Consider the following 17,671-nt stretch of genomic DNA (forward strand, 5'->3'; position numbering starts at 1 on the left):
TTGAGATGTTTAAAGAGGGACAGAAGCACTGGCAAAAGCTCTCTTTCAACACAACAAGCACAAGCCCCCCCCTTCCCCTAAACATTCTCCAACATTTTTAAAAAAGCTGACATGAGATAATGGAGTTAAAAAAGCCACTTTCTAGCAGCGGCAAATGCCATCTGAATCACCAGCATTTACCAAGAGATAAATGTTTATGCCTCCAGCACCCACAGAAGTGACTTAAAAGGCGTATTTATGCTGCCTGGCCCATCAGTAAAATTACTAGTTAGGTTCTGATGCCAGACATATGTAAGAAACAAAAATAGAGTGGCGGGGGGGGTAGAAAAGGGTAGAAATCCAAGTGTACGTTCCTAGACCATTCAAGAGGAATACAGAAACCCAAGCGCAGAATTGAAAATGGGAAGAGATCTCAATTCCAACTTTAAGAAAGGACTGTTCAGAGAAAAATGCAGAAGTGTCCTTCAGCTGTACCATCTGCAGTGCTCACTGTAGCACCGGCCTTCCCGGAAAGCTCCCAGGCTTGCTAGGAAAACCACCGGCCTAGCCGAGGATACCAGCAGCCCTGCAAAGATGTTTAAACATGGTGCAGTTGCTCCAGCTTGGTGAAGGGAAGGCACAGGACGCACTCGGCCACACGTACATTTGATCCCAAACGCTTCTCGCTTCCCCAAAGCATTTCATCTTCCCTGCAAGACTGTTTACTTCCCTCTTTCTAAGCACACTTTCCCACTAAGTAGAAAAGCACGCTTTACTTCCCACACTCTAATATTGTAATAGTTTTAGGAGGGTGTCTGTGTTTGGTCTGCCGTAGAACAGCAAGATTCAAGTCTCGTAGCACGTCGAAGACCAGCAAGATTTCCAGGGTATGCGCTTAATTCTCAAAAGTGTATACCCTGGAAATCTTGTAGGTTGTTAAGGTGCTACTGGGCTCAAATCCTGCTGTTCTGATATTATGAATATTATTCTATGCACGGATGCTTGGGAAGTTGACTTCTTGGGAGTGTCCTTTTCTCTATTTTTCTTTTAAACCACCACACCAAATTTCATTCCCTCGTGAAATCCAAATTTGTAAGAAATGGAAATAGGCCATCCTTGTGTGTAGAATAGAAAACTCAAAAGCCTTATTTTGGTAACCAAACACAACTCAAACCGCAGAGCGCAGTTCATAAACAGGTGCTTACCTGAGACAACTAACCATCCACTTTAGGCAACCAGCAAGGAAGCGCTCTCTCTCTCACTCTCTCTCTCTCTCTCTCTCTCTCTCACACACACACACACACACACATTCACACACACACACAGACTGCCTCCCTCTTCACCAACCCATTTTTATTTAGGTAAAGATCCAGAGGAGTTAGCCGTGTTAGTCTGCAGTAGCAAAATAGTAGAGTCCAGTAGCACCTTTAAGACTAACCAACTTTATTGTAGCGTAAGCTTTCGAGAGCCACAGCTCTCTTTGTCAGATGCATGGAGGGCAAGAAGAAACTGGCCAGAGATATATGCTCTGTACATTGGACAAACCAGTCAACCTCTGTGCAAAAGAATAAATGGACACAAATCTGACATCAAAAATGGCACCATCCAGAACCAGTGGGAGAACACTTCAATCTACCAGGACATTCCATCAAGGATTTAAAGGTCACCACAGTCAGGACCGGATCTAGGGTTGCTGGCACCTGGGGCAACCCTAGTCCAACCACGCGTGATGATGTCATTTTGGTGACGTAATCACGCACGGCGGCAGAAGCAGCGTGCAGGGCTGGGAAGCTGCCCGCGCCATTCACCTCCCCGCAGGCGAATGGCACGGGCGGCCTCGCAGCCCCCCATGCAGCCTTTCGCCTGCCCTGCAGGACAGGGGGCGGCCGGCTTGCCATGCACCCCCTGTCCTGCAGGGCAGGCAAAAGACAGCGCGGGGGGCTGCGAGGCCGCCCGTGCCATTCGCCTGCCCCATAGGACAGGGGGCGGCCGGCTGCCCCCTCTCCTGTGGGGCTGGCGCATGGTGCGAGCGGCCGCGCTGCCCTTTGCCTGCCCCGCAGGACAGGGGGTGTGCGGCAAGCCAGCCGCCTCCTGTCCCGCGGGGCAGGTGAAAGGCAGCACAGGGGGCTCCGAGGCTGCCCGCGCTGCTGCCCGCGCGCTCCGGCAGCTGGCAGCTGCTCCCAGCGCCCCGTCCCTGGCGGCGCCAGGGGCAGACTACCCCCCTCGATCTGGCCCTGACCACAGTTCAACAGAAGCATTTCAAAAACAAAATCCAATGGGAAGCTCCTGAATTAGAATTCGTATGTAAATTTGACTCAGTCAGCCTTGGATTGAATAGAGACTATTAATGGTTATCTCATTACCAGAAATAACTGCATTCAGGCATTCTATTCAGATTCTGCCATGGAGGGGAGGGGTCACACCCAGCCTGGACTGTGCGTTCCACCTCTTTCATGACTTCCTGTAACTTATTTACACATACACGATCCTCACTCCCTGCACCCCCTCCCCACCTATATATCTCTGGCCAGTTTCTTCATACCCTCCATGCATCTGACAAAGAGAGCCGTGGCTCTCAAAAGCGTATACTACAATAAAGTTGGTTAGTCTTAAAGGTGCTACTGGACTCTTTACTATTTCACATACCTAGAACTCCCTGAAGGGCAGAAGTGATCACAGCTAGGAAGAGACACAACAAAATAAAATTTCGAGAAAGTTATTAGAGAGTTTCCAGGATTGTGAGTGAAACTTTGCCTTGACCTTCAGTTAACTTCCTCCTTCCTTGATTATGAAGCCAGTCATTCAAACCTATTTCTTTTTGTATTGCTGGTTTTTTTTAAAAAAAAAACTGAGTAAAAGTATGCCATTGTTTGATGAATGTGGGGGCTACTTCAGGAATACAGATTTCCCACATTATAAGTACTGAGTTTGGAATCTTTTTCCAAAACAGCTCTCAACCAAAAGAACTTCCAAAACATGAGCTATGCAGCTGAAGAATAGAAAGCACCAGGGCTTTTTTTTAATGGGAAAAGAGGTGGTGGAACTCAGTGATGGAACTCAGGACCACACAATGACGTCACTTTGGATCAGCCGGAACAAGGGGGGGGAGTCTTGTAAAGTTTAAATCGTCCTTGGTGAAAATGGTCACATGGCCGGTGCCCTCGCCCCCTGATCTCTAGACAGAGGGGAGTTTAGATTGCCCTCCGCACCACGTCTGGAGATCAGGGGGCGGGGCCACCGGCCATGTGACCATTTTCAAGAGGTGCCAGAACTCCGTTCCACCGCGTTCCTGCTGAAAAAAAGCCCTGGAAAGCACTTTGGTGCAGAAAGGAACTTCTAAACAGAAGTTTAGAAGTGATCACGGACTTATGGCTGAGGAAAGCTGCAGGGTGATGTCGGGATAACTACTGGCCAGCTACATCCAAGCCACCCTCAAGAACAGTTGCACTCTGCTCCCAAAGGCCTTGTTTCCATTCCTTCCCCGCCCCCACCATCACCATCATTTCATGGGACTCTGCTTAGTAAATCTTAATTCAGATTTCACACTTGGCTATGAGCACCCTCCCAAAGCTTTATGTACAGGGGGAAAGAGCACCTGAATTCACTGTCTGTGTAACATTTCCAAACAGACCTGACAGCCTACTGAATCATGCAAAAAGCAGACAGTTATCTGAACTGCCTCGCCCCCTGAAAGTATGTCATTTTGTCACATGCAGATGCCTGTTAGATGGTCCAACCGTTAAGAGAGTGGTTTCTAGAGTGAGAGGCACCTACCTAGAGTGTTTTTGGGGGGAGAAGAATTTTTCTTTATCTAAGCTATAAACTGTAACATAAAAGCTATAAACAATAAACAAAAATAAACACATTCTAAAACACACACACACACACACACCCTAACAATACATATACACATAAAATAACAAGAAAAAAAACCTAAAACTAAACTACAAATTGTTCCGATTTTCTCCTCAACAAATATACATCATTTTCAGTCTCACTTATTCTATGTTAAACTTAAGAGCCCTCTTTTGTCTATTATTCATGATTCTTAATCCATAAATCCAGATGTCATCAAGTCATTATTATCTATTTCATGTAAAAAGTCTACAAACGATCTCCTTTCAGTCAAGAATGTAACTAATGTCTTTTCTCTAATCTGTGAAGTAACTTTTGGCATTGACGCAAACTCCGAAACTTTTATCCACCATTCCTCTATTGTAGGCAATGCTGGAGTTTTCCATTTTTGTGCACAGACCACTCTTGCTGCCGTGGTCAAATAAAAAAACAAAGTTCCAAAACTTCTTTTCAGCTGGCTGTCCATCATTCCCAACAAAAAAGTCTCTGGTTTCAACTGGATTTTAACCTTCAAAATCTTCTGAATAGATGCTTCTGACACCTAGAATACTTTTATACCGGCTTTCCTCTAAGGAGCTCTAGGAGGCGCACACAATTTCTTCACTCATTATATTCTCACAACCACCCTATGAGATTGCTCAGGCTGAGAAAGACAGAGAGAAGACAGGCTTGCCCAAGGCTACCCAGTCAGATCTGTGGCAGTGGGGGATATCAACCTGGATCTCAGGGATTCTAGTCAAACACTCTAACCACTACACCACTCCAGACCCTGCCTGAGAGAGCTTATGGTCACCACAGTGAACAAGGTGCAGAGCTGATTCTATGCAGCTCTCCTTAGCTGTGCTGCGATGCCTGGCTTGGATTACTAGAGAGATCCCACCGGATAACTTCTATGCTAGCGATGAATGCCTTCAAGAAAATCTGGCACAAATAAGGACACATACCACAAGACAGAGAAGACTGGAATAGTAAAAGCAGCGCTACTCAAAACATAATAGCCCTCAGCCCATTCGTGGGGAGGGCGGGATATAAGTCAAATAAACAAATAGAAAGAAAGAAAGAAAGAAAGAAAGAAAGAAAGAAAGAAAGAAAGAAAGAAAGAAAGAAAGAAAGAAAGAAAGAAAGAAAGAAAGAAAGAAAGAAAGAGAAAGAAAAAGAACGAACGAACGGCGAGTTGAAAAGTTTTGCTATGAAAAGATCGGGAAATGGCAGATAAACTTCCCTGCAATTTCTTTGACATTCTTTGACATATTGCTCATGCAATATGCACCTCCCAAAAGTATGTCCTGAAGCATGGGCCTACATGCCTGGCAGATAAGCCATGTGAGCTGGGCACATCCCAGAATCTCCTGAGCTCCTCTGCAGGCAGACCTATAAGCAAAGGGCCCATGGATGGTAGGAGTGAGTAATCTGTGACTCGAACAGGGCAATTGTTAAAAGTCTGCTGGAGCAGCCAGGGCTAGAGAGGAGGGTAACATATACAGACAGAGTCACTCCCTCAAAGCCTCTCTCTTCTCTACTTTAAACCCTCCCTCTTTAAATTTTTTTAAAAAATTAATGAGATAATTAAGGGCAGGAAAACTGCCAATGAAAAACTGATTTATGACACATGTGGGAAGAGTCTAGTATGAGTAAGTACTGTTGGTTCCCTCCGAAGATGGGCAATTACGTTCCTCACAAGAAGGAAAGCTCTGGAGCTGCAACAGGCAGTCTTTCAGCCTTTCAACGTTAGAGGGTTCAATGAATTAAAGCAAGGACGTGGAAGTTCCCCAGACTGAATGCCAAGACAGCCTTTCAGCACCCACACGGAGGTTTGTCCACCAATGGAGGCACTGTCTTCATCACCTTATACTCTGCCTTTCAGCCAATTAAATTTAAATACAGCACCAAGGAAGATGTGGTACTGGAAATCAGGGCCACAAGATACCTTTGGGGGGCTTTAAAGATAAAGCATCACTGCTCTTGCAACCCATCTACCCCTTTATCACTTGTTATCCCGTTTTTCCTCTCTGCTGCTTCCTTTTATACTTGGTTGAGCATACAAACACACACGCCTGAATACAGTCATCAAGAGATAAACACTGTAGAGTTGGGTGGGCGGATTAGGCGAGGGCTTAATTTCACATTATTAGTGTCTGTAAACTGTAGCATGCAGCTCAGAGAGGAAACAAAAGATAATTCCTTTTAAACACACATGTTTTTTGCAGTCATTAGCTTGCATCCAGACAAACCACGCTCAGAAATCTGACGGGCTAAGGGCTTTCCCACCTGACCGTCTCCCTGCTGCAGTCTGCTATACATCCGTCCTCACCACTCCCAAGTGTTGTGGGGGGGGGGGGCTTGTACAATAGGGTGTAACGTGGAACAGAGGCTGCAAAGGAGGAGGAGAGGAAATTTGGGATATTTGTCCAGTGATTGCAAAAATACACTTGCATATTACCAAAAGCATGTAAGAATTTAAACCATAGGATACTGCAGAAAGACAAACACTCAAGGATATGTTTAATATTCCCCGCCCACCTGTGCCCTTTTACAGGGACACGCCAGAACCTGAGAAATCTCACTTTTAACTATTTTAAACTCACCTCCACTCAGAAGCTTCATCACTAACCAGAGTTCATCTTTCACTACAAACGATGTATAATAAGAGACGATGTTGGGGTGATGGCATTGGCTCATAGCTTGGATTTCTTTCTAAAGAGAGAGAGGAAGAAGAAAGAAAGAGAAAACATTAACATTTACTTTGATTATTTGAGCTTCAACAAAAACAGCGCGATAGATAATGTCCACCTGTATGAAAAAGGAACGGAACCCAGGAAAGCAGAAGTTAGGAACAGGCAATGATAGCCAAGTGACAGGGTCCGCGTGTTCACCTGGTACAGCCCTTGTTAGGCCGTGTCGCTTCAGGCTACAAGTGGGTGAGGGAATATCTGAACACTCTCATACAGAGCAAAGTTTCTGAATATAGAAAAATGACCTGTTCAGGTTCATCTCTCTTCCCCAAAATACTACTCTCTCTATACAAGATTTTTTTTTAAATTATGCTTACTTCATTTATATACATATATAAACACACACATATATATATTGATATTGATATTCACAAAGGAAAACCTGGAGAATGAGTACAAGGAGTAGTCTTCAACCACTGCAGAGGAAATTTCTTGGAGGAAATCGCTTGTCACACCTTTTTATTAACTGTCTGAAGAAAACAAAGCAAGGCCGCTGCTTGCCTGGATGAGCTTGGAAGCTTTTAGAAAGCTGCTGTGATTTCAGCAGTACTTGAATCGCTGTCGTTATTCTGCATATTGACCACTGAGAGCTTTTCGCATACGACTTTATAATGGGATTTCACCGTTTTATATTTGTTTTCGAGAGGTGTTTGGAACTTAGAAGTTGGGGGATATAAATAAACTGGTGTAATTATCCCTGATTTTGGAGAGTCGGGCTAGGTTGATGAGGGAGCCCTTGATTACTTGGCATCACCTGCTTATGCAAAAAGGAGAGAAAGAGATGTCTCTATTAAGAAAGGAAACACTTAGCAATTTGTTCAAGATTGACTGCATGATGAGGGGGAGGGGGGAAAGCTCTCTCTAAAATGGAGTGCTTTGGGTATGAATCATTAATGAGGATGGCACAGTCTTCCATTATTCCTCCAGTGCTGCAATGGAGTTGAGAAGACAAACGTGATGCTGCAGCCTCTAAGGAGGCCATGAAGAGAGACTTCATCAGCAAGTGTAATGGTTAGAGTATCAAACTAAGACTGAAAAGAGATGGATTCAGAACTAAGGGTGTGCGCTTCGGGTTCCCGGTTCGGAAAAAAAATCTGAACCAGGCCCGATTCGTAAAGATTTGGTATTTCCAAATCGGGGGCCACAACCTCTTTGGGCCAGTCATATTCTCACAGCCAACATGAAGTTGTTCTGATGCTAAAACGGAGAAGGGAATATCCATGTATTCCACCCTGAACTGTTTAGAGCAAGGGCAGAATAAAAATAGAATAGGTAGATGGATTAAGATTACACAAGGACATCTACACACCACATGCACATAGGTTTCTAGAAACTTCTAGAAACTCTAAGCAAACCAGTTCTGCTGACCCTCATCAAAGCCGCCAAGGAGCATTGCAATTATTATTATTTTTAATTGCATACAACACATGAAAAGAATCTCACCAAAGGAGCCGACGTGTCAATGTCTTAAAAGACACATTGAGGATTTTGTTTCAACAAGTTTTCCCTTGATGGGACCAAAAACAGTACCCTGAATTGTCCCCAGGAACAGACGCAAAACCACTGCCTGTCTTTTACCTCTGCTGAAATATCATTGAACATCCCATCCCAATTACCAGTAATACTGATTACTGTATTCTGAACAGTCTTCAAAGGCAGTCCCGGGATGAAGCATTACAGCAATCTAGCCTGGACAGCTAGCAGCCACACCTCATGGAAATGAGAACGAATGTATGAAACTGAGGGTTCAGAAGAGAACGTAATGACAAGCTGCTCTAAACAGTTGCAAGTTTGGAAGTCTGAACCACAGTGAAAAAGCCCATTTGTGGCGATGTTTGAACACAGCTCACAGAAAGCAAACATCTATGCTGCTGACAGACATTCACAATAGTACTGTGCCCATAAACACAATTCAAGCCTTATCAGAAATGTTGTAACTATTTATATTTTTTGGTTAGGTCATTTACAGAAATGCCAGGCATTTAGAATACCAAATTCAAAAGACTATACTTTAACAAAATCTGCAATTCTCCCATCACCAGTGTTAACTAGCTTAAAATAGCTATTTAATATTCTCCATATTTCTTCTCAATTATATCTGAATTTAACATAACTCCATTTCACCCTATACTTCCTGCATTTCACAGCCTGCTGATTTTGTTAATTAAACACATGCAAAGTGAAGACACAGTCTTCTGAAAATACAGGCTTTTTTTTGGGTCTCTCTCATGCTGGAATAAAATTTCTCTGTCTTTTAAGGTGCCTCTTTACTTTTGCTCTTCCAGTTGCCCCAGAGAGGGCTACAGCCACAGATCGTTGAATATTACACTCTCGTTTCAATACAGCAACCTTTCACAACTGGACACAGGATAAAACAGCCACAAGCTATTGCTACAGCATTAAATGATTCATAGATGCTTCCTGCAAGAGAAACTTTTAATTGCAGCCATCTTGATAGCTGCCCAGAACGCAAATAGCACCACGAACCAATTTCCATCTGCTCTTCCGAACCACCCAGAACAAACACAGTGATCAAGACTGTCCTTCGCTGCGCTGGCAGCACCCACTTGGTCTAGACAGAGGCACAAGTCGAGCGCCACATCCTCGTAGCGATCCATCAGGGCCTTTTCCACCCCCTCAGCCCACATGAAGGATGCACTATAAATAAGAGCAGAAATCAGATGGTAAAGTAAGACTGCTTGGCTTTGAGTTCAGACATTTGCCAGCCCAAGGAGTCTATCTGCAGAGTGTGGTGGTGGAATTCTTTCAAGGGCCTTCCACTTTTCTCGTCCAAGAAACCCAGAAACATGACCTCCTTTGACAGCGCATGACCAGGGCTTTTTTTCAGCTGGAACACAGTGGAACGGAGTTCCGGAACCTCTTGAAAATGGTCACATGGCTGCTGGCCCCACCCCCTGATCTCCAGACAGAGGGGAGTTTAGATTGCCCTCCGTGCCACTCAGCGGCGCGGAGGGCAATCTCAACTCCCCTCTGTCTGCAGATCCGGGGGCGGGGCCAGCAGCCATGTGACCATTTTCTCCGAGGGCAACCCACTGAGTTCCACCACCTCTTTTCCCAGAAAAAAAGCCCTGCGCATGACTAATGTGTTGCGTCAGCCATTACTCATGGGACTTATTGCAAACATCCACACGGGGCAAATGAGAAACTCCGCGGTCCTGATTTGCAGAAAAATTATTATTTATTTACCAAATTTATACTCCGCCTTTCTTGGGACCACCAAGAAGAAAAACAAACATAATACAAAAGACATCTTAAAAGCCACTATAACCAGAACAAAAATGCATCATTCGAACAATTAAAACCAAGTTAAAGTACATATACTGTATGATTAAATACACATAGATAAAAACAGCTATTAAAAACAGGAACCACGTGGGAATGCCAGACAAAACAAAAAAGTCTTCACTCACTGGTGAAAGACAACAACTGAAGGGGACAGGCAAGTCTCTCTGGGGAGAGATTTCAGCGTTTTGGTGCTACAACTGAGAAGACCCTCCTCCCTTGGCTAGCCTCCTAGCTAATCTCAAAACTGTTTATCTTGTTTAACATCGAGGAGAAAGGCTGTAGCTTCTCATGGTTGAAAACCCTGCAAGGGACACCTGATGAATATACAGACTCAAAGGAGGCAAAGTGTACAATTAATATTAAACAGTTAATACATATACATGCCTTAATTAAATAATCCTAAAAACAACGTAAAGCAAGTCAAACTTCAAGGGCGTGTGAATGTGCTAGCAAGCAGCAACAAGAAGTCCAGTGGTACCTTAAAAGTATCAGAGCAAGCCAGAACTGGCTTCTGTCTCATTTTTATCCCATTTGTATCAGCATTACACTATCTGGTTTGTCTTCACAACAACCCTTCAAGGTAGATTAGGCTGAGAGAGCGTGACTAGCCAAAGGTTTGCTTTTTAGCTGAGTGAAGATTTGAACCTAGGTTGTAACCTGACACTTTAACATCTACTCTACACCAAGTGCTAACCCTGTAATGTAAATGCAGTGCCTACGTTGTTCCTTGAGAAACCCAGTGGCTCGCTTAACGGCCACCATGCAAGTTAAGCGTCTGAGGCTGCAAAATGAAGTGGAACATTTTTCACACAAAAAATTAACATTTCAAAGCAAACATAAAAAAAGATAAAATAGGTCAAAAGATAAAATTAACTAGAAACGTGACAAATGGCTACGTCACCTGTCAAACTGGGTAATTTCAGAGTTATAAAATTAATTTTTTTCAGGTGCAAACACAAAACAAGCACATATACGATTCATACAAGTTCTACTAATTTATCCCCCTATTGACCAAAAAACCTCAAAGTAAACATAGCAGTAACACCAGGCACAGCTCCTTGGCTGTGCCAAAATTAGTTTGCAACTTTCACTGCTGTGTAACTCGTTCTGAAGTAAGTTTACTCAAAAATAAATGCTACCATTTCAGGGGAACTTACCCTCTAGGAACAGTGCTTTAATTTTATTTTACTCAGACTATTTATTTGGCATCTTCTCAGCACGAGGACCGCAGCCTTGACTCTTCCCAGACGTTTAAACACTGGCAATTGTCATGTCTTGAAATGTCTAAGAAGTATTCCAATAAAACTAATTCATCGACCATTCACTATTACTTTTTTATCCTTCCCCCAAACATTATTCTCCCAGTACTTGTCTTTCCCTCAGGACAACCCTGAGGAATGCTTCTTCAAATTCTTTTCCTGCATCAGGCCCTCTCAGTGATATCCGCCAGCATGGTGTAATGGTTAGACTGTTGGGCTAGGATCTGGGAGGCACAGGTTCAAACCCCCATCCTGCCATGGAAGCTTACTGGGTGACCTGAGGCAAGTCACATCCTCACAGGCTAACCTACCTCACAGGGTGGTTGTGAGGATAAAATGGAGGAGAAGAGTACAACGTTAAGCTGCTTTATGTCTCCACTGGAGAAAAAGGCAGGATATACATGAAGTAAATGAATGAATGCATGCATGCAGGCATGCATGAATGAATGAATGAATGACAATGTATTTACCCTAAGGCATTGTTTATGGAAATGTCCTTGACACTGTATGGAAATGTCCTTGATTCTGATTGTACTAATCTGACATTATGCAATCCGCCTTGAGTCCCTGTGAGGAAGGCGGACTATAAATGACAGACAGACAGATGATCTCTACTCTGGTTAGATAGATGGACCAACGGACCGACAGACAGACAGACAACAACATTCAATTTATATACCACCCTTCAGGACAACTTAACATCCACTCAGAGTGGTTTACAAAATGTGTGATTATTATCCCGACAATCACCCTGTACGATGGATAGGGCTAAGAGAGCTCCGAGAAGCTGTGACTGACCCAAGATCAAGTGGAGGAGTGGGGAATCAAACATGGCTCTCCAGATTAGAGTCCTGCCACTCTTAACCACTGCAGCAAAGTGGATCCGATATGCTATGCTCTGACCTGGATAGCCCAGGTGAGCCTGATCTCATCAGATCTCAGAAACTAAGCAGGGTCGGCCTTGGTTAGTAATTGGATGGGAGACCTCCAACAAAGACCAGGGTTGCAGAAGCAGGCAACGGCAAACCATCTCTGTTAGTCTCTTGCCATGAAAACCCCACCAGGGGTCGCCATAAATCAGCTATGACTTGAGGGCACTCTCCACCACTACATGCCACCCACTTAGGAAAACCACTTTTATACACAACATTAAATTTGCAAAGCAGAACACAGCCTAATTAAAAAATCAGAAGTGTTTAATACATTCTGATACAAAAACAATGACTACGGACAGTTAAAACAGTAAAATATTGTAGTATAGCAAAACATAAGAATACAGTAGCGAAGAAAAAAATCAGCTCATAGAAATCAAACCAGTCATTACACACACACACACACACACACACACGGCGTCTTCACCTCCCCCCGGGAATGAAATCAGAGCAGAGGGACAAATTCGCAGTACTGAAAAAACGGCTGCACAGAATCGCAGCCTCCGCTGAAAAGTCCCTTGCTTCTATATCAGCCTGGGGAATTCTCTTAAAATAATTGCTGGCAGACTTTTAAAGGCACAGGAAGGTTCCTAGAAGTTGGCCTCAATCCAAGAAACACAGTTTGAGTTGACCGCAAGCCATGTGACGATTTACTCACTTGGGGTTTTGTTCCACAAGTTCAATATAGAACACGCAAAAGATACGATTTTTTTTGTGTGTGTGCTACAAATTAGGTTTGCAACCTTTGCTTTAGAATCAATCGACTGGGACTTCTTCAGTGGGTCAATTGGTGGGCCTGCCAATTAAGGGAATATTGGTTTAGTTGGTGAACATATTTTGGTCCTGGCATGTTACTATTATAGGGAAGTTGCATATTAGAATTCTGCCTTTAACAACAAAGGGAACCTTTTGGGAATTAAATCACTTCCTTCAGTTTCTCAAAATGGACTGAAACCAAATGACATAAATGCCACATCACAAACCAACATCCCAAAATAAAACCATTTTTAAGGGAAAAAACTGGGGGGGGGGGTGTCAAATTCCTTAGTGGGCTAAAGGACCTGTCAATAATATAATCTCCTACAAGCAAAAAAATTAAAAAGAAAATATGAAAATCTTCAGACAACTCGTTTCAATATGCACTTCTGGCAAAGATTTGCATGGATTAAATCTGACGAAGCAGGCTCTAGTTCACAGAAGCTTATGCTAAAAGAAAAAATTGCTAGTGTTTAAAGTGCTACACAACCTCCTAGTTGTTCTAACCACAACAGACTTAGCACATCTACTCATCTCCAGTTTAAATAATTCCCAGTACTACTGTTCTCTACAAACTATTATCTTATTTAAAACTCAGACAGCAATATACAAAACTATTTATGTTCAGAAACAATGAACAACCTTAGGGGGTTGTTCAGAAAGTACTGTGGAGAACAGAGCAGGCCTTAAATTTAACCTCCAGTCACGCTAACCAAGCCTATTGCTGAATTTAATTGTAGCTATTTGTACAGTTCTTAATCTAACCAATTTGTAAAAGTCATAAAAGGGTGATGCAAAATTGGTTTCTCTCTCTGGTTGGAAAGGTAATTGGCAGCCTAAGCAATTCAGCAAACTTTTAAGAAATAAAGGATCAAAGATGAGATGCGGAGAAGATCTGTGATCCATCTTCCAGGAGTCTTTAAAAGGGATGTTAGAGCTACACAGAGGCCCCGATTCAGATTAGGGTTTTGCATAAAGAACAGAGGTGTAACTCTTTCACGCCTGCATGGTTCTGCAACTCCAAACTGGACTCCCTGAATCATTACAGCCCTTTCCAGGGACAGCAGATGGTTTCAAGTAGGAAAACTTTCCCGTATAGACACCATCCAAATCAGGCCTCCGGGTGTCTAGAATTTCCATTTAAAAAGATAGTTTAAGGCAAAGAAAGAAAAATGCAAGTGTCAAAAAAGAGAGATAACACTGAAAAATTCCTGCCTTCAGTAACTTTAACTTCGCACAGCTAATGAGGGAAAGGAACTCTTCAAGGGCATGGGTGGGAGACGGAGTCTAATCAGAGGGACTGATGGGAAGAGCTCACGCGTCCATCTATTCTGGAATTCACCCAAATGAAGATTTTCACATGCTACTCTTCCGGTTGGTCTTCCACCTCCTCCCCTCTATTCTCTATTCCCATCAACCCCCCACTCACCAAAAAGGCCGGACCTTATTGATGTTGCACAAAAGCCCGGATTTTGTTGCCTAGAGACTGGATGGAATGTCTGTTCCGAGCAGGCAAATGGGGCTTGGATTCTCCCATTCGTCAGCAGAACCGCAAGGGCGGCCGCTCTCAGGGTGCCGAAGCAACCACTGAGTAACGGGGCTGGCGCCGATCCAGTCCTCAGTTGTTCTTGCATTCTTCCCTCATATTAAGTTGAGTCATTCTAACTAAAATAGTTTATTTTTTTAAATAGTGCGACAGTTCCTAAAAGAAATCATTAGATGTAGAGGCATTAGCTCTAGAGACAACAATCAAAGAAATCTGGGAAGATCCCTTTCTATGAGTTACACGCATGTTTATGTGTTATAGTAGGTACTGTTTAAGAGATTATTAAAAGAGGCATTTCCTCCCATGTAAGATAGATGCTTCTTAGAAGAGGCCTCCCCTCTTCTATTAACCTGTGACTTTGGAGGGATTTATTTATTTACAGTCCGCCTTTCTCACTGACACTCAAGGTGGATTACACAGTGTTAAGTCAATACGATCAACAACTTGGACATTAAAAAACAATACAATAAGAACATGCATTGCAAGAATCTGAAAAGAAGCATAAATACAGGGATACAGAGATGGACCTTGCTGGAAAAAAACATATATAGTTTGACACGACATATCAAATGATACAGAAATTACCCAGTAGGAGTATATCTACATCAACCGAGAGTACCAGGTAGTACAGTCTACAGTCCCTGTCCCTTTCTGAAGCATCTTCCTGACCCATTTCCTTACCCCCACCACCCTATTGCCTGAGTTAAGTTACTAAAAAGTTTTTAAAAACTGGAAGCTGCTGTCCAGCAAATCATGGGCACCTTCTCAAATTTAAAAAAAAATGTCATAATCAAATAATCAGCCTTCACTAGAACAATTCAAGCATCGGGCAACAGTGCCGTGTTTTAAAAGAGCTGCACTGAAACCCAGTTCAGAAACGGAAGCACAAAACAGACTTCGGCAAGGCACACATCAGTCTCTATTTATCCAGGCCTCTCCTTGATTTTAGATGGCCACTCAGGGCAAGGAACAGCCTCCTTGGATAGGGATATATAAATAAGAAATGAGAATCTCACAAGAGATACTGTAATCTTTCATGAAGGATCACTGTATCATATGTGGTGGACTTGTGAGGTAGCTAGGCAGTACTGGGGAGGTATTTTAGAAACGATAAATGAGATTTTGCAGATTTCAATAATAAAGAACCCAGAACTCCTGCTACTGAACTTAAATATGGAAGATGTTCCTATACAACATAGAACATTGTTATTTTATATGACAACAGCGGCAAGAATATTATATGCACAGAAATGGAAAGTGCAAGAAATACCATCTATTGGAGATTGCATACAAAAGTTGCTGTACATGGCGGAAATGGACAAATTGACAAGAAGGCTGAGAGACCAGAATGCTGAAGAATTTTTTAAGGACTGGGGTAGACTGAAGGAGTATTTGGGAAAAAAGTGGGACGTGAAGGGGAAATTGTGGCAATTTGAAAGCTATTAGGGAAATTTAGTGGGGACAGTAATCTTTACCGTTTAAAGAAAAATTTTAATTACGGTAGAATTTAAATTTTAGATAGATTTAAAGATAATGGAAATTATTTAGTCTATAAACGTAATAAAAGCTAACTATATAGAGGGAGAATAGAAGAATAGGTTATACAATAAGATATGGGTTGGAAAACTGTTGGAAGTCACTAGAAAAGGGGGGGAGGAAAGGGGGGGAATTTGATATTTAGGTTTAATAATTGAAATATTGATTGTAGACATGTACTCACCTAATAAAATTTTTATTAAAAAAAAAGAGAGAGAGATACTGTAATCTTGAGCACAGGAACCCAGAGGAAAGAATCTCTGGAACCCCTTGACCTTTCTTCATCCTGTATTGACAGCCCATATAGCATTGACATATAGCATTGCCTCATTCTGCTCCAGACAAAGCGTCCACCACAAAGCTGTTCGTAAGCTCAGAATTGCACCCAGCTCTCCAACAGCAGTAATATTTGCAAGCATAATTTTTATTTACTAATTATTTATATCCTGCATCTATCTCTTAATTGCAATGTAAGATAGGCTGAGAGATTGTAATAGATCCAGGGTCACCCACTGGGCATCCGCTGCAGAGTAGAGATTCGATCGCCATTGTCCCAGGTCCTAAGCCTGACACTCTAACCATTATGCCACACCAGCTTTGTGTTCAAAGGCAGCACTTCAAGTACATCACAAGAACTCTGTTTGGTGTAGCGGTTAAGAGCGGTGGGACTCTAATCTGGAGAACCAGGTTTGATTCCCCACTCCTCCGCTTGAAGCCAGCTGGGTGACCCTGGATCAGTCATAGCTCTCTCAGAGCTCTTTCAGCCCCATCCACTTCACAGGGCGATTGTCGTGAGGATAACAACAACACACTTTGTAAACTGCTCTGAGAGGGTGTTAAGTTGTCCTAGGCAAAGGTGCAAGCACCCTGTGCAAGCACCAAGTCATTACTGATCCATGGGGGGACATCGCATCACGACGTTTTCTTGGCAGACTTTTTACGGGGGTGGTTTGCCATTGCCTTCCCCAGTTATCTACACTTTACCCCCAGGAAACTGGGTACTCATTTTACTGACCTCGGAAGGATGGAAGGCTGAGTCAACCTTGAGCCGGCTACCGGAACCCAGCTTCCGCCGGGATCGAACTCAGGTCGTGAGCAGAGCTTGGGCTGCAGCACTGCAGCTTACCACTCTGCGCCACAGCGGTATATAAAATGAATATTGCTGCTGCTACTGTTGTAAGGCGACAGGCTTGGTCACACCATACAGCAGAGCAAGGCAAGCCACCCTCCCATCTTGAGGCAAGGATTATTTGACTTGGATATTTATACTCCACTTTTCTCCCTAACGGGGACCCAAAGCAGCTTACAACATTGTGTAAGTGTGAGTCTGACCCAAGGGGAGTGAGGGGAGGGCCTGAGACTCAGTGGGAGGGGATCTGTTTTGCATGCAGAAGGTTGCAAGTTCAGTCCCCAGCATCTCCAATTAAAAGGGCCAAGCCCTGCAGGTTGTGCCTGAGACCCTGGTGATCCGCTGCCGGCCTGAGTAGATAATCATGACCTTGATGGACCACGGCTCTGTTTCAAGAGAAAGTAGCTTCATTTATGTATTTACTTACTTACATTATTTATAGTCTGCTTTTCTCATTGAAACTCAAGGTGGATTACACGGTGGGATCAGGGGCTCCAATATACAAGAGCGCAATAGGTATACATTGCAGAAATCTGATACAGAGCCAAAAACAATGTTGAAACAAAGCATAAGCAAATTAGTAAAGCATAGGCAATTAGACATGGCATATTAAATGCTGCAGAAGCTACACCGTGGGTATG

At 43.3% G+C, this 17,671-nt stretch overlaps 1 protein-coding gene across 1 annotated transcript in view; it reads right to left on the minus strand.

Annotated features, from left to right (window-relative positions):
- OXSR1 (oxidative stress responsive kinase 1) overlaps positions 1-17,671 on the minus strand; it is a 113,789-nt gene that overhangs the window by 64,172 nt on the left and 31,946 nt on the right. The window contains exon 3 of the mRNA XM_054991313.1: positions 6,420-6,528. Within this exon, the coding sequence (XP_054847288.1) occupies positions 6,420-6,528 (109 nt within the window). The remainder of the gene's footprint in view (positions 1-6,419; positions 6,529-17,671) is intronic.

The sequence above is a fragment of the Eublepharis macularius genome, chromosome 11 (genome assembly GCF_028583425.1).
Source record: "Eublepharis macularius isolate TG4126 chromosome 11, MPM_Emac_v1.0, whole genome shotgun sequence".
Taxonomy (NCBI): Eukaryota; Metazoa; Chordata; class Lepidosauria; order Squamata; family Eublepharidae; genus Eublepharis; species Eublepharis macularius.